We start from the raw sequence: 23,964 nt of genomic DNA, 5'->3' as shown, positions 1-23,964 counted from the left end.
TTCATCTTAAATCAGCTACACAATTGAAACTTGGACAGAATTACATGTTCTAACAGGAAAATGATCCTAAAAACACATCAGAACTGTTTTTGGAATGAATAAAGCAGACTTAAAATAAGTTTCTAGAATGGCCTTTCCAAAGCCCCGACCTCAATCCTATTTATAATTTGTGGAATACACATAAAAGCCAACTAATTTAAAATGAATTCTTCCAATTCTGTTAAGAAGAGTGGTCAAATATCCAGCCGGAATTATAATGAAAGCTTATTGATGGCTACCAAAAGCATCTGGTCGATGCTTGCTAAGGGACATTTAACTAAATATAAGTGGGGATTTATGTATATATGGTACCCTGTATTTACCTTTGTGTCTGTGTGGATTAGAGAAAATTCAAACGTATGCACCCAATTCTTGTTTTTAAAAATATTAAAGATGTATGCTGTACAATCATTTAACCCTGGAAAGCGAACACCTCAAAGAAATCACTTAGCTGCAATGACATTCATACCCATGATGAGTGTATGTAAACTTTTGACCTTACAATTATAAATTGGGTTTCTAACATGAGATGCTTTTCTCTTTTTAGAGGCCTTAGCATAAAGTCATTTACTTTGTCCTAATCCTCATTACCTCTGGCCAACCCACCTTAGTGAGATATTCCCTCATGACCTGGATGAAGTACGGCATGGAGAAGTCCATGATGTTGTGTCGCCAGGCAGTCTCCAGTACTACGTCGGGCCGCAGCAGGTCGTAGCAGGTGAATAGGCAGGCAGCAAAACACTCTTTCTTGTCTTCCTTCAAGAACCAAGCCAGGAGCTCTTCTGCCAGCTCAGTGTCTTTGGACTCTGATGCGTACTGCATGGCATCCTGCAGAAAAAAAAGCCAGGTCAACAAACTGACACACCTAATTGTTTGTTTCCACGCTCAAATGTAAAATGTATATTTACATTGCTTTTAGGAACGTGCTTTTCTTCTGCAACTCATTTGTTAATTTAGTACCCACGCACCTTGTAGAGCTTGTCCTTCTTGCAGAGCTCGACACTCTGTTTCCAGCGGTTGTTGCCTTTAAAAAGATAGGCTGCGATCCTCCTGAATTCAATCAGCTCGTGCTTCTCCAAGCTCTGGGCGAGCGAGATGTTGTCGAAGTTGTCGTAAGCGTCGATGGAAGTGCGCAGCGCCTGAGTAACACGAGAAACAACTGTGAGATTAGGCTGAGAAAGCAAGATGTGGAACAACTGCAACGTTTTAAATGTGTGCTTGCTGGAATTAACAATAACAAAGAGTTTCTCTATTAATCAAACATCAGAGCACGGCACATGTTATAAGACCCAACTGATGAATATGAAAATGAAACCGTACCGCATAGTCTTCTTCATTGATGAACAGGTTGTTAAGTGCTTCATTCACCGACTTGTTGTTGTGATTCTGAACAGACCTTAGGTAAGGCTTAACCAGAGGCAGCTGTTTCACCTGAACAGACAGAAATGTTTATCATTTTTCAGTCTGGCAAAAGTCTTGATCTTTTGATTTGAACCAAAGAAACAGTCAAAGAAAATCATACTGACCTTGCTGAAGAAGTTGACAGCACGTGTGTGATCCAGTCTTGGAGAGAGGACAATAAGGAGGTCATTCAGCAGCAGTGGTTTAAACTCGAGATAAAACTGGACGGCCTTGTAGTACAGCTCAACGTTAGCCACCTATGACAAACATAATCAAGTTAAACAAGTTTTTTGGGAAAAAAAAGGCAGCTCTGTGCTGTATTCCTGTCAAGAGAAGTAATTGTTAGCACTACCATATGCTTTTAAATTATGTTTTGTACCTTAGTGACAATGTCTTTGAACTGGCTTTCCTTCCAGGCATCAGATGGGTGATTCATCATAGTGATGATGGCATTGTCATATTCCTCATACTTGTCATAGAGGAACACAAGTTCTCCCCAGAGGTGGGCCTGCTCAGCTGCCCTGAGAACCTGACACACAAACAGACATCAAGTCAAATTTAACAATTAAAAACAAATGCGGGTTTATGGATGTTACTGAAGATGTCAAAGTTTATTTACTTTACTTCTTTTTAAATCCTAATTCTTTAGATATGGTTTTGTTAAAATGTTTAAAACAGTCACATTATACTGAACTGCAGTCTGTGCGATGTCTGTGTATTGTGATGCATTTCGTCAGATTTCTGCCAAAATCTGCTTGGCTGTAAAGCTCATACTAAATCTGTTTCTCACACCCACCTTTGGAATGTTAACACGGGACCAGAAGAGCTCTAGGTGTTCCCTCATCTTCTGGGGTTTGAATTTGGAGTAGAGGATAGCCAGCTCAGTGAACATGCCCATGTGAGCACGCTCCAACCCAAGGGCAGCCTCTAGCATGGTGATCAGCTCCTCAAAGTAACCACGGTCCTGGAGGATACAGACAGACTTAGTGACACAACTATAACCCTTAATCTCGCTCCCCTACACAATCTGGGAAGTTATTTTGAGGCCCTTGAACCATCATAAACAAAACTCAAGCCTGTAGATACAGTGTGCTGAGGCGCAGGAAAACAATATACCATCTGTAAGCTGGAGAATACTGAAAACCCTGCTATCCTCAGGCTTATATGACTGTTGACTGTTATTTATGCCAGATTAGTGATAGTATACATGCTCACCTACTTATCATTCATTGAAAGACCATGGTGTTTGGCCAACAGGTTACCCACATACCTGGTAGTAGTTGATGAGTTCCTCTAGTTCATCAGCGTGGACAACAATATGCAGGCCACACATCTGGGCAAGACGGAACTCTTTCCCATCTACACAAGCAAAACACACCTGACAGAGCAGAGGAAAAACCAAACAACAGGTGTTAAAATTAGTCAGTCGAGTGAATTTGTGTTTTGAACATAAGGCTTGAACTTGATCTCACTCTTTATACTTTCAAAAATGAAACTGATCTCCTTCACCTCCTTCCAGGTACGGGTGCTGTTAGCCTTGCGGGCACCGTCCACAGCTGCCTGGTATTCTCCCAGGTGAACCAGAGTTGAGGCCAGACGGCCAAAGTTTGACACATTATTGTAAAGCAGTTTGGCTGCCTCGTACATCTTGTCGTCATAGCATCGATCACCCACCTAATGGAAGATGAACAAATTAAGTTAGACCAGCGAAGCAGCTGTAACTGTAAACAGGAGGTAAAGAATTAACTGGGAACTACTGTATGTAAGACTGTGTGTGTGGCCCAGGACCTACTTGCTGAATGTGAGCATTATTGGGTCCGTTAATGAACTCTTCCAGCTCGGCCAAGCGGTTGGTCTTGGCCAGGGCGAAGATCAACTCTGTCTCAACATATGACTCGCGGGCTTTCTTTCGAGCCATCTGCAGGAACTTCACCAGGTCCTCCCAGTTTCCTGCACACAAAAATTAACTACCATAAGCATCATGGACACACTTATCTACTGCATATTTAACATTACGCCATTTAAGTATCTTGATTAAATAAAACAATAAGGTAAGTGATAAAGTTCCTTAGATCTTAGTTTTAAAAAACTGAAAGAGATCATCTTACCGCTTTGAGCTGCAGCTTGTCCCACCTCCATGTAGGCCGAGGGATCATCAGCCTTAATGTAAGAGTCGATGGCTTCTTTCACCAAGCCCTTCTGAAGTTGCGCCTTTGCCAGCTGACTCCAAACTGGGGGCTCATTGCAGCGCTCAGCGAATTCATAAGCTCTGTCCAGGTTGCCGATGTGTTCGATCAGGACCTGGACGGCAGCAAACATTCAGATTGCTGAATATCAAAATGAACTGCAAAACTCTGAGGGCTGTTAGCACGCTCTGAATTAAGACAAAAACAAGGTGTTTAAAAACTTTAAACAAGTTGTAGTTAATAACGAAAGCGTGCACCTGCACAGCAGAAGTGTTGACATCAAATTTTCTAAATATAGCAAAGGCCTCCTCAAACAGCTCATTGCTGATGGCAATGTTTGCGATGTCTGGGGCGTCGTAGTTGTCCAGACGGTTAATGTACTCCATGACGCGTGTCCGATCAGCTTTAATGGCAGTCAGAATGAGGAGATTCTGAAGGTTTCTGAAATCAACAAGATACAAGCTTTTCACTAAATGCATTATTGAATATATCGAATGCTTTGCAAGTTCAGTGTTCGTCACTGGAACAACAACTATGAGCAGGGGACTCAGTGATGTCTAAATCTTGGATATGCAGGGTTAAATAAAAGAAGAACAACATTAAATACAGGTAAGACTCTTACCTGTGCTCGCTAAAGACAGAATTATCCAGCACAATCTTTTCCAGAAGCTCGATGAGCTCGTTAGGAAGGTCGGCGGTCATGAAGGCCTTGACTGTGACAGACACCTCCTCTGGATCCTGGGTCTCTGATAAGGCTGTCTGGACGACCTGCAGCAGAGACCGACGACAAACATGATGCATAACAGCTGATGATTGGTTTACAGTATGCAAGCTAACAAAGCGTTACATCCTGGGAACTTTTAACAATACACTAGTTTAAGTGGCATGATTTAGTATCAGAGATAGTAAAAAGTCACACCTGATCAATGAGTGGTCTTCTGTAATTGTTGGTCTCCAACAGCACACTTGCCCACAGCTCTGGGTTCTTGCGACGTACAAGGTAGCGAGACAGACTCTTGAACAGTGAGTTCTCATTGCACACCTGAAGCAGAACGAAAATATTTGAAATAAAAGGCCAATAAAAACCTTGTATTGCGGAATTTCGCCTTCCAGTTAAAATGATTTGTTTTTAAACTCACGTGAATGAGTTCCTGGTCACACTGTCCTCTTTCATAAGCCACGCAGGCCAGGTGGGGGTCTCTCTTTTCACAGTACTTGCCCACCACGCGGCTATCATAGTAGGGGTTCTCCCTCAAGAAACGCTCGGGGTTGTTGTTGCTGTCGATGTAGATCTTGGCCAAGGCGTTGTGGGTTGCAGGCTCCTCACAGCCTTCATGAATACGAGCCTCCAACCAAGGCAGCAACAACTTCAAGCTGGAGAAGGAGGCACAGAAAACGTGTCACAAGCTTTGACAGAATATCATGAAGGGAAAAGACCAGTTTAACACATGGGTCGAGTTAGACCACTGAGCGAGCGATTCCTCTTTTGCGGTGCACTTTTAACAGTTCTTTTGGTTCTCACCGATTTCTTTTCTCCACTTCAGCGACCAGTTCATCTGTGGAGAACTGTCCTCTCACCACCATGATCAGGTTCTTAATTACATCTTCGGCACAGTCCACGTCCAATAATCCACCAATGACTACTGGCAGACGGCTCGGGTTCACCTGGAATAAATGACAACAGAATTATGACACGTTTCCATCAAGGTAAAAGCAAATGCACAACCATAGAGGTAGACCAATACCGAGAGAGAATAAACGAGTAAAAGGATGGAGTTTTATTAATATACCTTCTGCACATAGATCTCAATGTATTTCTGTAGGCTGTTGCGGTACAGGTACAGGACCAGATCGTGGACGAAATCAAAGCGGTCACACACGATGATTAATGGCAGCTGGTCGGTAAGCTTGGCTTCCTGGAAAAAACACAATAAAATGTTGACAGACAGAAGAATCACAGGTTTATTTTGCAGATAACTGTTTTCTGCACGGACCTTGAGGAAGTTCTTCACACGTTCGGGGTCGTAGCAATTGCTTTCTCTGCAGATTCTCTCCACCTCTTTGATTTGGCCTGTTTTGCACGCAGCCTGAATGTATTTGAAGTGAACTTCAGGATCCTGGCTGAAGTTCACAATTGAGCCCAAGAAATAGAACAAACCTTCAAAGCAAAAAAACTCAGAATTAGCAAAAGTAGTAAAACGAAAGACACGTTGGGTTTTGTTTTTTTGCACCTTCCCCACTAACCCTCAAAGCTCTTGAATGACTCAAACAGTTCAGTGAGGGATTGAGTAGTGAGCTGCTCGTGGTACTTGGAGGCGACCTGCACGCAGATCTGCAGGTTCTGTCGGATGTTGGCAGATAACATGGCCCTCAGACACTCCAAGGAATCCTCCACAGACAGGCAGCCAAAGAAATTCACCAACCACTGAAGAGATAAACAGAAAATCATCAGCGACACAAAGACAATCACCGCAAACCACAACAGCAATTTTATTTTCTCGATCTGTGTTGCACCTCTGGGTTGAGAAGGTGTGTATGCACCACTGCTCGTTTAATATCATACAAGTCAGTGTAATGCTCCAGCGCCCTCTGCAGGAGGCCTGCTTTCTCACACAGTTGCGCCACATGAGCGCGATCATAGTGGGTGAACATCTGGTTACCCAGAATGGCATCTGCAACCTGCAACAAATAGCATACAGACAGGCCCTGTCACACACAGACACTCAAATCCAAACATGTCTGTAAACAGCAAAAGATTTGATCTGTTGTGAAAGAAGTTGGGGAAAGAAAGCTAGAGCGCCGTTTTAGTTTAGGTGAGACCTACCGGTCACTGGTAAATGAAATAATCTGGCCTGTCTGGACCTGATGTATCTACATGTTTATGTACCTGTGGTGCATGGACCAAATTCATTTCCAGCAGGCGTGTCTGCAGTGGTCCCTCCATGGGTCTGTTGTTCTTCAGGGCATCTAGTAGGAAGGACGTGCACTGCTGGATCAGGTTGTACTCCATGAATACGTCAACAATCTGGAAAATTAAATAACAGAGAAACTGCAGAAGTTAAACTCTCAAAATCTTGGTTGTGTTGCTACACATCGCAGAGGTGTGGGGTATTTTTGCAATCATGTGCTCAGCTACAACTGTGAGAATAACTACGATTCAGATCATAGTCATGGTATCTTTTAGCCACGTTTCCCCCCCCCCCCCCCCCCAAAAAAAAAAAAAAATCTTTATTTTTACCTGTGTAATGTCAGCAAGTGGCTCTTCATCCTGAACCAACATCTGAGAGAACTGAAGACCTTGCTCTGGACTGATCCGCATTACGTTCCTTAGCAAAAAGATCCAGTCTGGAGTGTAGCCCACCTACAAGGATGACAGACATGTAAGGATGTATGAGATGCTCCCCATCTGTGGTGTAGGTGTATTAAAAAACAAAACAAAACAAAACAAAACAAAACAAAACACTGTGAACCATATTACAGCCCAAGATATTTTATTTACCAAGTCAGTCATCACAAACCTTCTTGGCATAGAGAACAATCTTCTGGAATTGGCCAGTCTCTGCAAAGCACTGAATGACCTTATTGGGAACATTGGCTCTGAGGTAGACGCTGAGGGCGAGAGTTGGATCTACAGACTTCACCAAGTCTCCGAGCTCCTCAGAACATTCCAGCTGTAAACACAAACAGAAGGGTTAGAAACTATAACAGTGATCTGCAATGGTACAGTGGAAAAAACAAAAACAAAAAAAGGGATTCTGGGTTTCACTGGCCTATATGATCTTCTGCTTTATACTAAATGATTTATGTGATTCAGTGAGTCAGAGTAGCACTCTGATTTTACATGGTCTCAGTTTTTTTTTACTCTATGATATGATAGATGAAATTGAGATATAAATATTTAAATTCAAGATAAAGACTGTCCACTTTAAAACCAACCACTAAACACATACCTTGTCCTCTTTTAGCCATTTCTCCAGTAGCTGCTTTCGGCCCTGCTGAAGGACAGGCCTGCAGAGCTCCAGAGACTCAAACTTATTAAGTTGGCCTTGATCCAGCAAGATGCCAAAGTACTGAAGCAAGGGAGATGTCTGGCCTGGTTGGGCGGGAACACTTTGGAACCTACGGATGGTGTCTGGGGTTCGCAGGATACCCTGGAGAGGTAGGATGGAAACTTCTTAGCCCATTGAAAATACATAAAGGTAAAATACATGAAAAAGAAATAAAAGCAGCGCGCGGGCTGTACTCCCTTTAAACAATTTTGGAAGCAATATCTAAACTTGTTTTTACAAATTCTCGTTGGTTTTCATTGTTATATAAACTATGGAAATCTTAGACTCACAGTCTCGGTGCACAGAAGCACAATGGCAGTACCTTGGGTGCATTCGCTGCCACCTTGGCAGCTTCTGAGTAATTTCCTGCTGCAAAGAGGGTGTTGAACTTGCGAGCAAACAGCTCCTCAGCACCAGCGAGGTTGTTGCGGACAGCCATTCGGAGTGCAAGGTCTGGGTTCTGGAGCACATTGGTGATGTATGGAATGATGTTTTCCTCCTCCACGCATACCGACAACACCTGGAAAATCAAATGTGCACATAAACGCATGTGTAATTGATAACACCCAACTTCCTTTACAGTTAGTTAGAATTCTGTTGTCTTTGCTAGCTATTTAACACTGATATTTGTGCTGTGGCGTATGCTAGCTGTACTGGTGGTAATTGCCCGTCTGACAGAATTAGAACTGAACCGCGACAAAACACATTCACTGTTACTTTAAATGGCGTTTAAATGTTACTGACTGCCACTAATGACAGGGGACCTGTATTCACTGCACTGTTCTTGCTGTTCTAATCACATGATGCAAAAATGTATACAAAGACAACAATTATTCATTCACAATCAATTCTCTCTCATTTAGAGAAAACACCACGGCACTCAATAGTTTGTAAAGCCTTAACTATTTCTAAAACTAATAATGGCACATTTACAAAATTAAGCTGGCACATAACATGATGGGAAATCCTACAGCTGGAGGCTGAGAAAAGTAAAGACACATGGAGGTGACACGAACAGCAATGGTCCAAAAAAAACTTCAGACCAAGAAAGGAGCTGTGTTTGGTGTTTGGATGCTTTTCGGTTTTAGAAAATGAGACTCCTTTTGCTTAATATGATATTAAGGGTTCCCTCTAGTTATTATTGTAAGCATCGTTACCTTACAACAGCGTTCCCCAACCCCCTGGCCATGGACCGGTACAGGTCCGTGAGTCGTTTGGTACCAGGCCGCAAGAGTTGAGGCCCGGGTGTGAAATTTATGGTTTTCAGGGTTTTTATCGTTAACTTGGTTTCCCTGGGTCTTTTCCTGTGTTGTAGTTGTGTCTTATTTTGAAAGAAATATTTACGTGTTACCATAGCGACTGGAGAGCATTAAAGGGCAGAGAGTAGGATGTTACTCTCAATGTTGTTGGCGGATTTCAGGAATACGCTGCTAATAAAGTTACACAATTACACAGTGAATTCACGTTTATTATTATATTTACAAGATACCACAGTTTTTGTCTTGGTCGTATCATTTTATTTTGTTGTTTATCCGCAACACCTTAAAGGCCGGTCCGTGAAAATGTTGTCTGACATTAAACTGGTCTGTGGCGCAAAAAAGGTTGGGGACCGCTGAATTATAACAACAATCACCTTGAGGTGATCTGAGTTAAAAGAACTGCATTATGAGACCTGCACTTGTCACGTTTCTGAATTACATGCAGGGATTACCCCAAGCTGTCGTGTACAGTGTTACACACACAGTTGCACATGAAATGTGTGTGCGTGTGTGTAGCACACTGGCCTGTGTACAGCAGACCCGCAGGTGAGAGCCAAGAGCAATAACAGGATTAGACTGCGTAGTCTGCCTGGCCGAGATGAGGCCACCTGCTGTTAGTGTCACATGCTGCCTGACACTGAAGATGCTGCCACTGCCTGATATTTTCAGAGATTTCCTCAGTCAAGGTCACACCCAGGGCTCCACGCTGACATACCAGGGTCAACACACCACAGGGAAAGTAGTCCACTACACATGTGTGCAGACTGGTTTAAAAATATACATCAGGTTTGAAAAGTAGCAATTTTCAAAAACAATATGTAGTCACAAATATTAAAATAAAATTGTAATCTGATAAGAAATACATTAATTTTATCTGTCACATCTACCAAAGACATTATTCAACTCATTTTGCATCCAAAATTAAACACAGTTCAACCTGTTCACTTGCACAAAGGCCCAGATGAAATATCTATACTAAGCTTGGCTCTGTGCTTCACTGGAAATTAATAAACAGCTCATTCATCATTGCATTCTAGACTTGCTACTGCAAAACATACTCCACAAGTGTACATTTGAGTACCTGTCCTTTCCTGTTCACTCCAATGATTCCAGCAGTAGGTTCATGGGGGGCAGTGACAAAAATGGTCTCTCCGCTGATCCTGTTCATGTAGATACAGGTTCCAGTTTCCAAGTCATATAGGTGGATGTAGCCATATTTGGTGATGAGAAAGACCACATCTTGCTTGGAACTGATCTAGATGTACAGAAAGGGGAAGGGAGGTATAACATGTATAGATAGGAAGACTCTTTAGCAGGATACCAAACTAAATACTAAATAAACAAAGCCTCAGATTAAAGAAGAGGAGGTTTTGTACCTGCATGGCCACAGGGAAGTCATTCTGGGCTTCTGGAGGAAAGAAAACATCTACAGCTTTCTTTGGAAACGGCTGGTTCCCAGTTGGTGGAGTCCCCACTTCAATAATATGGAGCTAGGGGAGAAAAAAGTAATTAAAAGAAAAAAGACAAAGCAAGACCCCAAATGCCTTTTTCTAATCAGTATTAATTTCCACTAAAATTACTTCATCTCGATCTTTTTATTTTGTAGCTACGAGGCTTTGAGCTTCTCTTAATAAGTATAAATCTTACTTTTCCTCCCGCCTGTCCCCGCACGGCAAAGCAGAACAGAGTCGATTCCTCGGTGTTGCCTTCCATCTTGAACTGTGCAAATCCAGCAGCATGTCCTTCAATAGGCTGAGAAACCTTTCTGTCCACCGAGTACAACTGCATGGCTCCAACGACACGGTTTTGCTGAGGAGGAGAGAACGCCCACAAGTCAGACTAAAGTCTGTGATTGGGGTTTTTTGTGTGTTTTTTCTGCTATAAATTCTGCTATATCATAAACTTACCCTGCAATGACTAATGCAAATGTAATGCATTTCACACACACTGACATCATTTTAATATTTTGTCTGAAATATTATTTTGATTGTAATATTACAAAGCCAAAGCAAACCGTGCTAATTCACCTGTGCAGAAATGCCAATGAGCAGCAACCACTTCTGTTTGGCATCAGTGCGGTAGTTGATGATCTGGCAGCCTGCCAGGCTGGAGTGACGGTCGAATACTTTGATTGGCTGAGAGTCACCCTCCATGCTCCAATGGTAGACCGCGTTGTCTGTGACCAGGGCGACAGTGTTGAGGGAGATCCACTTCCAGAAGGTCACATCATCAGTCATCGTGTGAGCCTTCATCTTGCTCTTCATCTCAATGTTAAAGATCTGCAGGGTCTTTGCAGCTGAAAATATTTAGAGCTGAGGTTAACACGTTAGCCGTGCTGGGACGCTGCTAGCCCACCCCCTCCAAAATATTTAGATTGCAACATTTAAAATGAGGAAGAAAGAAAGAAAACTTGAATCGGTCTACTGACTAAAGCTACGGCACACAACCCACAGCAGAGTTTGGGAGGAAATCAATTGGGCATACCTCTTCCAATTGCGGGGGAAATGCAGGTAATCGGGGAGGGTTTTGGGTTTTTTTGTTTTTTGTGTGTGTAACACCGACAGACCATACAAAAAGCCAGTACCAGTGTCAACAAAAAAGGGGCAAGACCAACAAAAGGGCAACCACTTAAAATGTTGGATCTGCATTCAGTAACATCTGATGCAATAAACTGTTTGTGTGATACGTGTTCAGCTGCGTCTAACTATACAACCCTCTTGTGATAATATGAAATCATTCACCAATTAATTACTCTTCTTTTTATTAGATAAACTCAGACTGTGCTTAGCACTGCATCAAAGAAATACAGCTCCCACATTCATTTCAGTGAGGTCGGCACAGCAAGAGGTAGCCAAGATTGCAAAGAAACTAAATGAGGTGTGCCACACTGTTGGCTAAATATCCATAGAAACAAACAGATTCATTTGCAGTGGCAATGGAGGATTGGAATTACCCAATCCCTTATCATAAAAAGCTTTAAACTCACAGATCTATCAGTCAGATTGGTCTTCTTCCAATTAGACTAGAACCAGTGTATAGGCCTGTATGTTGCTTAATATCTGTTGGCAAGAAAACTGACACCCAAATTTTTCTTCTATTCCCTTGAAACTGGTACTGACTCGCAAATTTCATTATCAGTTACTCTTATTAGCATTCTGATGCAGTTGCAGGTGGTCGCATTTTTTAATGCAGTACTGGAAGCTCGATTGGAAATAGCACCAATTAGTGCTGGGCGATATGACGATATATATCGTGTGGACGATAGAAAAGTGTCTATGTGCCATTTGTCTTCTATCCTTTCTAACCTAATTTTATAAATTATTACATAAAATATATCTTTAACCCTTTAAAACCGGAGCAGGCACACTCCGTTTTGCCTAACTATTTTTAAATCCCTGTAGAACTGGAAACACGTAAGCTAGCGCAATAATTGTTCTTGCATATGAAACCGGAGTTGTACTTACATCTTATGCCATTAGCTTGTCCTAGGTCACGGTTTCCTTCCACATATAGCTTTGCAAAAATTGCATAAAAAGCATTTGCAGCAACAAAAACATAATATTCCAGAAACACGCTTTGCCGATCCGATCAGTTGTTCATAACTTCCTACGTTGGAATACGTCAGCGCGAACTATCACACGCCGGCCATTACCTGTCCGAAACCGGAAGTTTTGCGGAAAATGTAGTTCTTTACCTTCAGGGCCTTATAAGCCTTTGCTGGTGTTTTTAAAAGTCATGTTTGACTTTATGCTTTTCTGTATTGTTTCTGAGATGCTTAGATCTCAAATTACACTGTTGTAAATAGTTTATTTTGATGCATATGCAATTTTTTTTTTTTTGCAAATTTGCATTATAATATTTATTTTTCATTTTTCCTGCAGTATATAAAAATTTGTGTATCTCAAAAATAAAACTATGAAGACACTCAAAATAAATTTCTCGTGGTTGGAAACTATTTTGTGCAACTTTTACAGTTTTAAAGGGATAAGCCTCTTAAATTTCTCTAATTAGAAATATATGTAAAAAAACCCAACAATTTTTGATTTTTTTGGTAGTTTATTGCACTTTTTTGCAATTTATGTAGTTACTATGGACTTAATGCATACATATTATTACAATTTGGGCTATAACGTTTGTATTGATGTATAGCAACTTGAAATTCTCCCACAAATGGCACTACAGCATGTAAAAATATAAAAATAAGCTCTGGCGGACTTGGTTCTATGGTAGGTCTTAAAGGGTTAAATAGCCTGTGGCAAATAAATTAGTGTTGTCTTCTCACTATACATGCTCTTAACTTTATGCAAGAGAAAATAAAGTATAAAAATTGACATTTTTCACAAAGAAACTCTTGTGGTTTTGCGACATGGTGCTGCTTTGCGTGCACCCGGATTTGCGACATGCTTTACGGTAACTCAAAACGATGGACGTGCGACAGGTTGCAGTTTCATGCCTGGACATGCAACAGGCAGAGACAGCTACACAGGCAGCCCAAGAAGAAGCACTTTTACCGAAAAGAGGGAGTACGTCTGTGATTTGGGTACATTTTGGGTTCAACAGCACCAACATGGAGCAGAAGATGCCCATTTGCAAGCTATGCTATAAAACTATTCCTGCACTCAGTGGCAACACAACAAATCTCTTCTATCACCTACAGAAGGTCCACGAAAAAGAATACTCAAGAATGCAGAAAATCCGAGCTAAACCAAGTTGTGGAACGACGGGAGCAATTTGGGAAAATTGCTGTATTTTCAGCTATGCCACCTGAAGATACAGCAGTCTTTCGCACAAGGACGCCGTATGAAAAAACTTCCTAGCGCCATAAACAAATCACAGGAGCCATCTTACGTTACATTTATAAAGGCATAGCCCCTGTTTATGTAGTTGAAAAGGACAGCTTTCATGACCTCATCAAAGTTCTTGATCTGAGTTACATTATGCCCGGTTGTAAGCACTTCAGTAAAGTCGAGTTGCCTTGCTTATATGACGCATGCCGGGCCAAAGTAGAGAAGGATGTTTGCAGTGTCGTGCATTATGCCTTGACAACTGACATATGGACGAGCAAAGATACGCACCCCAACATGAGTGTAACCATCCATTTCATTAACAAAGACTGGACCCTTTGTGCTCGCTGTTTACAGACTGCGTACTTTCCAGATGACCACAGGTCAGGTGCTATATCGTGATATATATCGTTACCATGATATAAAATAATTCATATCGTGATAAATATTTTTTCCATATCGCCCAGCACTAGCACAAATACTATGGTGTCTTTGCTTCTCAGATGGCTCAACAGTGACCTTTCATGCAGTTTTGGTTCAGTATTTCAATTCTTCACCAATATTTCAATCCAAACCAGATCAGTTAGGAACTACTGCCTACCTACTAGTATGACATGGTCCACAGTGCATGCTCGAAATGACCTGTGTTGAGCTTTCCACCCACACAACCTACTATAGAAATCCAACTCCTGTCATGTTGTCATAGGTCTTAGGGGATTCAAGCTTAAATTTAATCCCAAAATAAGGGATGCGGTTTGGGTCTGAATGCAGATTAGTAAGACCACAAAGCACAAAAACAGATGAGATGATGAGAAGGATGCTGGACAGATGCACTCACAGCCATTCTGTTCATTTCCTCCAGTTCAGTCGCACTGGAGGAAAGACACTTCAATTCTTATAGGTATAAGCTCTAGTCTCAATCTGGCCCAAACCAAATAAACCACATATTTCAATGATAACAAAGTGCATGACTGACAGTATAGTGTCATTTCTGAACAGTTTTTGGTAATACTGTGGGTATAGTGCACAATAAAATAAACTGCCTGCATAACTACAATGCAAGATATAAAGTGCAAAATTATTAGTCTAGAATATATAAAATATAAATGTGTGCCCAAACCCTAAATAATAAACATATATATGACTAATCCTCTGGTATAATAAAAATTACAATTAGTCGCTATTTAAAACAGAGTAACACCGCACACTGAAAGTGTGAAAACGTGAACAGTTATTGAAAACCTGTCGTGAATGTCAGTATTTGCAAGGTGACAATGAAGCAATGAGCATTTGATGCTAATATCTGCGTTATCCCAGAGGCAAGCCAGTCAAAATTGCACCTGCACACTGAGCAGCACATTTTTGTGATATATGAGGCTGGCATCACAGTCCAGTTGTTTTAAGCATTCTCTGTTTTTCCTACACTCACCAAAAAAACAAAAGAAAAACCTTAAGCCTGAAGCCTGACCTTAAAATGGGAAAATCTCATTAACCATTCTGTTATCCTTGTGTGATTGCCACGGTATCCTTTTTGACAGTTTCACATTTTTAATACGACCATATCATTTTGTTTTCTACATGTTTTTTCCCCTTTTACTACACACACGTTCCACTTTATTACGAACTATTTTCCAAGGCATCTCAATTTTTCCAGATAATCACCTGACTTTCCGTATATTACGGTGACTGTTAGTCACAGAAAATCTTGATTTAGTCTAGACAACTTTCTGACTCAGATGTTCAGCAGCTATGTGGATGCCTTCAGGTTGTGAATGACAGTTTAAAAATAACTCAGGAACTGTATTACTGAAGGCTTTTATTGTTGCTGTGTAATAAAGACGTAGACAGATTTACATGTGTTTTCACCACAATGTCAGTGCATTAATTTGACTATATGACCAACACAGGCACACACTCTGGTTATCAAATAATAACAAAATATGGGGAGGATAACGTCTAATTTATTACTTTTCCAATGCAAATGTATAACCCATAGGTTTTTATATTTTTTTAATTTGTCATCAACTCCAGTACAGTACGAAAATAAGGTACAGTGTTTAGAAATGGTCAACTGTGATATAAAATATATTTCGGGTGTAGCTAATGGAAAAAAACACGTGAACACAGAAAACAAAAGGAAAAAAAAAAGATATGGTCCTTTAAGCTACTGTCTTAACCCTCTGGCCTTGTTAAAAATCACTACCCTTTCAGCTTGTTCGTGGCCAAAAATGGCCACCCCTTGTTTACGTTTACAAAATGCTATAAAATTCATATATATTAAGAAAAATTCCCACTTTTTTTGACATGATTTTTTAGATTAGTACCACTGCTGTTCATGAAAATCAAAATTTCATTCAAATTCATAATTTTAACCCTTTAAATACCAGTTAGATCACATAATCCTAGGAACTCATAAATGGAAAAAATCACAAAACCCCAATTTTTTTCCAAATAAAACATGCCATCTGATTTACTTTCTAACCATGATGGAGGTTAGATGCATAGCAATAATTAACAGTATCAATGACTTTTATACATCTTTGTTTTTTTGTGCAGTGACAGAAAAACATAAAAACTTCCTCTCAGCTTGTTCGTGGCCAAAAATGGCCACCCCTTGTTTACGTTTACAAAATGCTATAAAATTCATATATATTAAGAAAAATTCCCACTTTTTTTGACATGATTTTTTAGATTAGTACCAGTGCTGTTCATGAAAATCAAAATTTCATTCAAATTCATAATTTTAACCCTTTAAATACCAGTTAGATCACATAATCCTAGGAACTCATAAATGGAAAAAATCACAAAACCCCAATTTTTTTCCAAATAAAACATGCCATCTGATTTACTTTCTAACCATGATGGAGGTTAGATGCATAGCAATAATTAACAGTATCAATGACTTTTATACATCTTTGTTTTTTTGTGCAGTGACAGAAAAACATAAAAACTTCCTCTCAGCTTGTTCGTGGCCAAAAATGGCCACCCCCTGTTTACATTTACAAAATGCTATAAAATTCATATATATTAAGAAAAATTTCCACTTTTTTTGACATGATTTTTTAGATTAGTACCAGTGCTGTTCATCAAGACCAAAATTTCATTCAAATTCATAATTTTAACCCTTTAAATACCAGTTAAATCAAATAATCCTAGGAACTCATAAATGGAAAAAATCACAAAACCCCAATTTTTTTCCAAATAAAACATGCCATCTGATTTACTTTCTAACCATGATGGAGGTTATATGCATAGCAATAAATAACAGTATCAATGACTTTTATACATCTTTGTTTTTTTGTGCAGTGACAGAAAAACATAAAAACTTCCTCTCAGCTTGTTCGTGGCCAAAAATGGCCACCCCCTGTTTACATTTACAAAATGCTATAAAATTCATATATATTAAGAAAAATTTCCACTTTTTTTGACATGATTTTTTAGATTAGTACCAGTGCTGTTCATCAAGACCAAAATTTCATTCAAATTCATAATTTTAACCCTTTAAATACCAGTTAAATCAAATAATCCTAGGAACTCATAAATGGAAAAAAATCACAAAACCCCAATTTTTTTCCAAATAAAACATGCCATCTGATTTACTTTCTAACCATGGTGGAGGTTAGATGTATAACAATAATTAAAAGTATCAATGAGTTTTATGCATCTTTGTTTTTTTGTGCAGTGACAGAAAAACATAAAAACTTCCAAAAATGGCCACCCCCTGTTTACATTTACAAAATGCTATAAAATTCATATATATTAAGAAAAAGTTCCCCTTTTTTTGACATGATTTTTTTAGATTAGTATCAGCGCTGTTCATCAAGACCAAAATTTAATTCAAATCCTGACTTTTAACCCTTTAAATCACAGTTAAATTACATAATTTTAATGATTTACAAAGGGATAAAAGCATAAAATCCCCATTTTTTTCCTAAATAATACATGCAAACTGATTTATTTTCTAACCATGATGGAGGTTAGATGCATAGCAATAATTAAAAGTATCAATGAGTTTTATGTATCTTTGGTTTTTTGTGCAGTGACAGAAAAAAAAATAAAAAATCCCTCTAATTTTGTTCGTGGCCAAAAATGGCCACCCATGTTTACGTTTTCAAAATACTATAAAATTCATATATATTAAAACATTTTTCTACTTTCATTGACTTGATGTTTTAGATTAGTATCAGTGCTGTTCATCAAGACCAAAATTTAATTCAAATCCAGACTTTTAACCCTTTAAATACCAGTTAAATTACATAATTTTAATGATTTACAAAGGGATAAAGGGATAAAGGGATAAAAGCATAAAATCCCCATTTTTTTCCTAAATAATACATGCAAACTGATTTATTTTCTAACCATGATGGAGGTTAGATGCATAGCAATAATTAAAAGTATCAATGAGTTTTATGTATCTTTGGTTTTTTGTGCTGTGACAGAAAAACAAAAAAAAACTCTCATTTTGTTCGTGGCCAAAAATGGCCACCCATGTTTACGTTTTCAAAATACTATAAAATTCATATATATTAAAACATTTTTCTACTTTCATTGACTTGATGTTTTAGATTAGTATCAGTGCTGTTCATCAAGACCAAAATTTAATTCAAATCCAGACTTTTAACCCTTTAAATACCAGTTAAATTACATAATTTTAATGATTTACAAAGGGATAAAGGGATAAAGGGATAAAAGCATAAAATCCCCATTTTTTTCCTAAATAATACATGCAAACTGATTTATTTTCTAACCATGATGGAGGTTAGATGCATAGCAATAATTAAAAGTATCAATGAGTTTTATGTATCTTTGGTTTTTTGTGCTGTGACAGAAAAACAAAAAATCCCTCTCATTTTGTTCGTGGCCAAAAATGGCCACCCATGTTTACGTTTTCAAAATACTATAAAATTCATATATATTAAAACATTTTTCTACTTTCATTGACTTGATTTTTTAAATTAGCACCAGTCCTAGTCATGAAAACCAAAATATAATTCAAATTTAGATATTATACGCTTTGAACTGGGTGTGGTTCCCAATCAGCCAGAGTTCACACCCAGTTTCACACCTTGGCTCAGGCGATTAGAGGATCATCAGGGGGTCCCTTTGTCCCTCTTGGGGTGGGGGGGACACTCCCACCTTCTTGCCATATTGCCAGAATAAATGGTCTGGAAGCTGTTAGGTTGACTTACAGCAGTAGCAACGTCTGCACCTGCATAAACTCCAGGACACGTTTACAAACAGTGTTTGTTGTTGTTTGCGCTGCAGCTGCAGGTTTGAACTGTGCAAAATGTCCTGTGATTGGGTTTTTTTTTGTTTTTGTTTTTGTTTCTAGAGTTAATATTTTGGGTATGGTCTCTTTTTATGAAAAATACAAGAGTAAAAGTGCTTTTCACATGTGCTTCAAAGCTAAGTTTGACTGGGAACCTCAAAGCTCAATATCCTGCATCCACAGGAATTCACTGCAGCCTATGTAATGTTTGATGCGTCATTATTTATTCCAGTCTATCTTGCAAATACATGTTTGTGCTGCAATGTCATGCACAAACACAAACTATCAGATCCTTAAGACCAAACCTATGTCAAAATTGTTTCATTATATTGGTCCATTGGAGTGTGGTAACCCATCAACCCCACCTAGTGGAAACCAAGAATATTACATGAAATTGCTTGCTTGGCAGAAAATGGGCCAAGGATGTCATGTGGTAGAAAAAAATGAAAAACTACAATTTTCATGTGTTGAGTTTAGAATGAAAGCAATTTTACCTAAATTGCATGCTATAGTACTGCCAGTAACAAGGAATCAAAAAAGGTGGTTATAATGGGTTTCAATTGGCCAAAAATGGCCACGATCAGTAAAACAGGAACAAATTGGTGTATAGTGAATATTATTGACATTATTAAGTTGAAATGTTGAAAATTAAAAATTTTTTAAAAAATGCACACCTTTGGAAAGTTTCATTCCATTTGCATTAACAGAACAAAAATGGTTGAAAACCGAATAAAGAAAGTGGCCAAAAATGGCCAGATAGAGACCAGAGGGTTAATTTTGTTGTGCTCGCCTACTGTTATTACTGTAAATCCAGACATTCGTTTAAATTACTTTCATTACTGTGCAAACATTTCAAGACAGTGCATACAGGATCACTCTGACAACTCATGATACATAAAATTCAACTCACCGTCTGCAAACATAAGAAAGCAGTAAGAAATGAAAAAGAGCAAAAACAAGCAAAATAGACAAAGGATTCATGACAGCATGACAATTTGCTAGTGCTACTGCTTCGTGAACTAAAACAGCAAATTCTAAATGTAGCACAATTACATTTCTACGTACACACACACTATTTAGCTACTAGTCGTTTTCAACAAACAGAAATGGGGTGATCTACATATGAACATCAAAATGAAAAGCAGACTGTGACGGCTACATAACTGACAACACAATTCTTTTTTTTTTTTTTAACACAAATGGACCAGTGTACTTTTTACAAAAACAAAACAAATATAAGCTATCAAGATAGCAAGGTACAAACCAATTTTAGCTGCTTAATTTTTAGTCCATGTGCTTTGAAATCCTAGCACACTTACTGATAAAAACGCAACGGTGGATTTAAGATGGGGGCTTACCTTTGAGGGCAATAACTTTGCTGGCAGGGTTCATGATGGCGCTGTCGGCAGAGATGGGGCGACGGATGGGGTTGTTGGGATCAGCCAAATCAATGATGACAACCTGAGCTTGTTCACCAACCTTCTCTCGTACACAGATGAACTTGTCAGACTCCATTGTAAGCGTGCTAAATCCAATGTTGGCTGGGTTGATCCCCAAGTTCTGGAGCTGGCATATGAAGAGAAGACCTGTTTTAATGGCAGCCATTGGCACACAGTACAATATTGAAGACAAAATTTCCTTTGGCAGGATTTTTTCTTAACCAAAAAGGTTCTGAACTTTCACCGAAGCAATATCACCAATATGTGATACTCAATCATAAAATATACTTTTCCAATGTCCAGAAATAACATACAAAATTGTACATACCTCTGTTAAAGAAGCTAACACATATTACTATAATTATATAGTAGCTAGCAGGGCTTCCTAACACAAAGGCCCACTCTAAGGCCCAGCTTGTTTACTTATATCAGCAAATATGATCATATCTACTAATAGCAGTCATCTATGTTTATGCTGGATACATTTCAAAGGCACTTTGATAAAATACTTAACATTTATGACAAAGCGGTTGGTAATATTCTAGAGATTGATATTATGTATGCAGATGATCTTGTGGTCATAGTGTTAGTAGTGCTGATCTCCAGCAGCTCATTGACATATGTTCTGCCAATGCTGTAGAACATAACATTACATGCAATTCCCGTAAGTGACCTGTAATGATTTGCAGAACTGAGGAGGACAAAGATTTCCAGAGTTGAAACTTGATAACAATCTTACTGTCGGTAGTAAGGTCGAATATCTTGCTCATCTTATTACAGATCAAATGACAGGTAATGATAATATCTGTAGGAAATGTTGACTGATGTATTCACAAGTGAACTTCCTCTTATGCAAATGTATGTACAAAGGAAAGGAAAGTGAGTTCACGAAAACCTAATGTAGCTTAAAAAGATGCTATGATGTTATTATTGAAGAGAAAGAGACGACTCAAGGTGTTTATGATTACTCGTTTCAGTACATTGAAAGCTTTATTAAAAATATTGTGAATTAATTTATCTGCAGGCCCAATGCTTCTGAGAATGTGGGCTTAACACACTGATAACATGGAACCGTACGTTATCTGTTTTTATTGTTCAGACACTGGTATAGTTATGGGAAGTTGAATTGAGTGGGTTTGTTTTTATCTCTTTGTGTTTTTTGATATGTTTTGTTTATATGGAATACGTATCTGAGATAAACAAAGACTGAAAAAAATTTTTTAAAAAATAAATAAATCACAAATTATGCAACCCAGTGTAACAGACACGTTGGTCTACCGTGTTCATTTCACGCATTGCCCATCCAAAACGTGAAATGGACACGCATGCAGAAATTGCATTACCAGCAGGGGGACATAATAATATTGTAGTAATGCAAAAAGGGCAGTGACCACAGGGCAAATTGTTTGTTTATATATATTTTTTTGGCCCAGAAATTCATAGCTGGTGCATCTCTAGTACATTCTTCACTGTAAAAAGCAAATGATGTCAAGTATGCTTATTTCAATTGTGCCCTAAGTTAACAAAAAAAGTTTAGCTTGGCAAAAGGGCATCCAAGGGTCACAGTATAAACAAAATCTCCACAGGGGTTCAAGCTCTGATTTATGGTTGGGAACCCTGGGTATATCCAATACAGCCAGAAGCTGGGATGTACCAGATGACTGACTGATATGAATGTGGACAGCAGAGCAAAATCGTATTCTTTTGGCAGACTGAATGGACCACCTGGTTCACTTCAGATAACGCGATGAATGGGTTACATTTCAGTCAGAAAAACCCGAAAGAATAACCCGACTCTCCCTTCAGCAGTAAAAATGGCCTGTCGTGACATAACGTTTCTCTATGACGTGAAGCAGCTCGGAGTCTAGTCAGACTGCAACGGACCACGGTTTCACGGCTCATAACTTAAATAGGCACATGACAATAACATAAAGCATGCTTTAAACAGCTATACTACGCGTTCATGTTATGCAGGTCAGCGACTGGAATGTCTCGCCTCACAAGGTCCAAACGTTAATTTGATATTGAAATAACGCTGAACCGACCAAAACGTGGCCGTGCATCAGTCATACGCTACAACCCAATAAATAGTCACTCAAGGTCAGAAAAGGTGATTGTCGTTAACTAGTTTCGCCTCCTGGCCGCGAGTGACAGCATCAGTACAATGAATGAGGAGCTAGCCTGAGAGGCTAGTTATTAGCTGCTGGCTAAACGGGGGATGGGAGGTCATTCATTTGCTGCGGTTATTGACGTTTAACGCTAGCTGAACTAGCAAGCTGTCAAAACGACCGTTAAGCCGGAAAATGAAGGGATCAAAGAGAATGTAAGGAAACGATATAGCTACTAGATTCGACCACTTTACCTGCAGGTGCTCCTGGAAGCGGATAGGCAGGATTTGAGCCATGGTTGTTTCCTTGAGCTTCTCCGGAGTCCTGAAATTCTGGTCGTACAGCTAGCTAGGCAGCAGCAGCACCGCGCTAGCTACGACCTCCTCACTGAATGTGTAGGTCGGAGCCAGTCGGTGAAAACGATAGCACGGTTTTAAAATAAGCAAGATGCTGTGGGTAATAGTGTTTCCGAAGTGAGATATCAGTGGAAAAATGTTAAATACGTCCCCCCTCCTGTGTATGCTTTCTGCACTGCATCGATGGATAGCAGTGGCTATGGCTGATCTTCTGTCCAAAATCCGCAATGGCGGCGGAAACGGCTCACAGCCTTCCCAGTCCGGAAGCATCTAGGGATCTCTGGAAGGGCACTGGCTCTGGCCCTGAACGTATGGACAAGAAGTTCACCCCAATTTAACTGAGAAACAATATGAAAATCTGTTTCTACTCGATAAAGTTGCATACATTATAATTTTGTATAAAAAATCAACTAGTTTTTTGGACATGTACGTCAGTTCCGTAAATAATAACGCTATTTTATCAAATCTGACAGCATATACGTAAAACTTTAACCCTTCACAGACGTTATTAGAATAAATAATAATAATAATAATAAAATACACAAACCAGGAAATGTCAAATCAGATAACACTAAAGCCACAAATGCATGTGTCCCTTATGTAGAAAATATTTCAGAAGCTGATTTTTGTTTCTGTCCAAGATCTATGTTCAGATTTTCATTGGGAGTAAGCAGGATTACAAATCAGTATATCAGAGACACAGCTCAGGTTGAGCGCTTTGGAGACAGAAATCAGACATGCAAGGCTGACATGGTTTGGACATTTGGAGAAGTGGGATAGTGGATATACTGGAGAAAGGATATTGGATATCGAGCTTCCGGGCAGGAGGAAAAGAGGAAGACCACAGAGAAGGTTTGTGGATGTAGTGATGGAGGATATACAGACTGATGGGGTAACAGAAGAGGATGCTAGATATAGGGCGAGATGGAGGATGATGATCTGTCATGAGGAACCCTAAAAGGGAGCAGCCAAAAGAAGACTGACAATTACCCAGGCTCTAAGTAAACATTTTTATGCATAAATGGTGTTTGGGATTTTAAATATAGCAAAATTTGTGCAGCACAGCCCACACTC

At 39.3% G+C, this 23,964-nt stretch overlaps 1 protein-coding gene across 6 annotated transcripts in view; it reads right to left on the bottom strand.

Moving 5' to 3' along the window:
• The window catches only part of LOC146504175 (clathrin heavy chain 1-like), a 29,552-nt gene extending 6,324 nt beyond the window's left edge, over positions 1-23,228 (bottom strand). For 3 of the 6 annotated variants that reach the window (XR_014877871.1, XM_085184239.1, XM_085184240.1), the window contains exons 1-30: positions 22,789-23,226; positions 20,346-20,553; positions 10,962-11,230; positions 10,582-10,743; positions 10,311-10,424; positions 10,016-10,189; positions 7,998-8,195; positions 7,577-7,777; positions 7,145-7,297; positions 6,865-6,987; positions 6,514-6,651; positions 6,141-6,305; positions 5,871-6,051; positions 5,621-5,784; positions 5,417-5,542; positions 5,149-5,291; positions 4,766-5,000; positions 4,546-4,668; positions 4,249-4,394; positions 3,884-4,067; positions 3,549-3,741; positions 3,233-3,390; positions 2,950-3,114; positions 2,711-2,818; positions 2,237-2,404; positions 1,820-1,969; positions 1,566-1,697; positions 1,360-1,470; positions 1,008-1,178; positions 646-867 (exon numbers count right to left, since the gene is read on the bottom strand). Coding sequence is in view for 5 of the 6 variants with exons in the window: in XM_085184239.1 (XP_085040365.1) it covers positions 646-867; positions 1,008-1,178; positions 1,360-1,470; positions 1,566-1,697; positions 1,820-1,969; positions 2,237-2,404; positions 2,711-2,818; positions 2,950-3,114; positions 3,233-3,390; positions 3,549-3,741; positions 3,884-4,067; positions 4,249-4,394; positions 4,546-4,668; positions 4,766-5,000; positions 5,149-5,291; positions 5,417-5,542; positions 5,621-5,784; positions 5,871-6,051; positions 6,141-6,305; positions 6,514-6,651; positions 6,865-6,987; positions 7,145-7,297; positions 7,577-7,777; positions 7,998-8,195; positions 10,016-10,189; positions 10,311-10,424; positions 10,582-10,743; positions 10,962-11,230; positions 20,346-20,553; positions 22,789-22,830 (4,827 nt within the window). In the remaining variant the exon portion in view is untranslated. Of the gene's footprint in view, positions 1-645; positions 868-1,007; positions 1,179-1,359; positions 1,471-1,565; positions 1,698-1,819; positions 1,970-2,236; positions 2,405-2,710; positions 2,819-2,949; positions 3,115-3,232; positions 3,391-3,548; positions 3,742-3,883; positions 4,068-4,248; positions 4,395-4,545; positions 4,669-4,765; positions 5,001-5,148; positions 5,292-5,416; positions 5,543-5,620; positions 5,785-5,870; positions 6,052-6,140; positions 6,306-6,513; positions 6,652-6,864; positions 6,988-7,144; positions 7,298-7,576; positions 7,778-7,997; positions 8,196-10,015; positions 10,190-10,310; positions 10,425-10,581; positions 10,744-10,961; positions 11,231-20,345; positions 20,554-22,788 lie in introns of all 6 variants that reach the window. The other 3 variants (XM_085184236.1, XM_085184237.1, XM_085184238.1) reach the window with 2 other exon arrangements.
• Positions 23,229-23,964: the final 736 nt, after the last annotated feature.

Source organism: Neolamprologus multifasciatus, chromosome 14 (genome assembly GCF_963576455.1).
Source record: "Neolamprologus multifasciatus chromosome 14, fNeoMul1.2, whole genome shotgun sequence".
Lineage (NCBI taxonomy): Eukaryota > Metazoa > Chordata > Actinopteri > Cichliformes > Cichlidae > Neolamprologus > Neolamprologus multifasciatus.
Note: the sequence above shows the minus strand (reverse complement) of the source record. Positions and strands in the feature narration are given on the sequence as shown.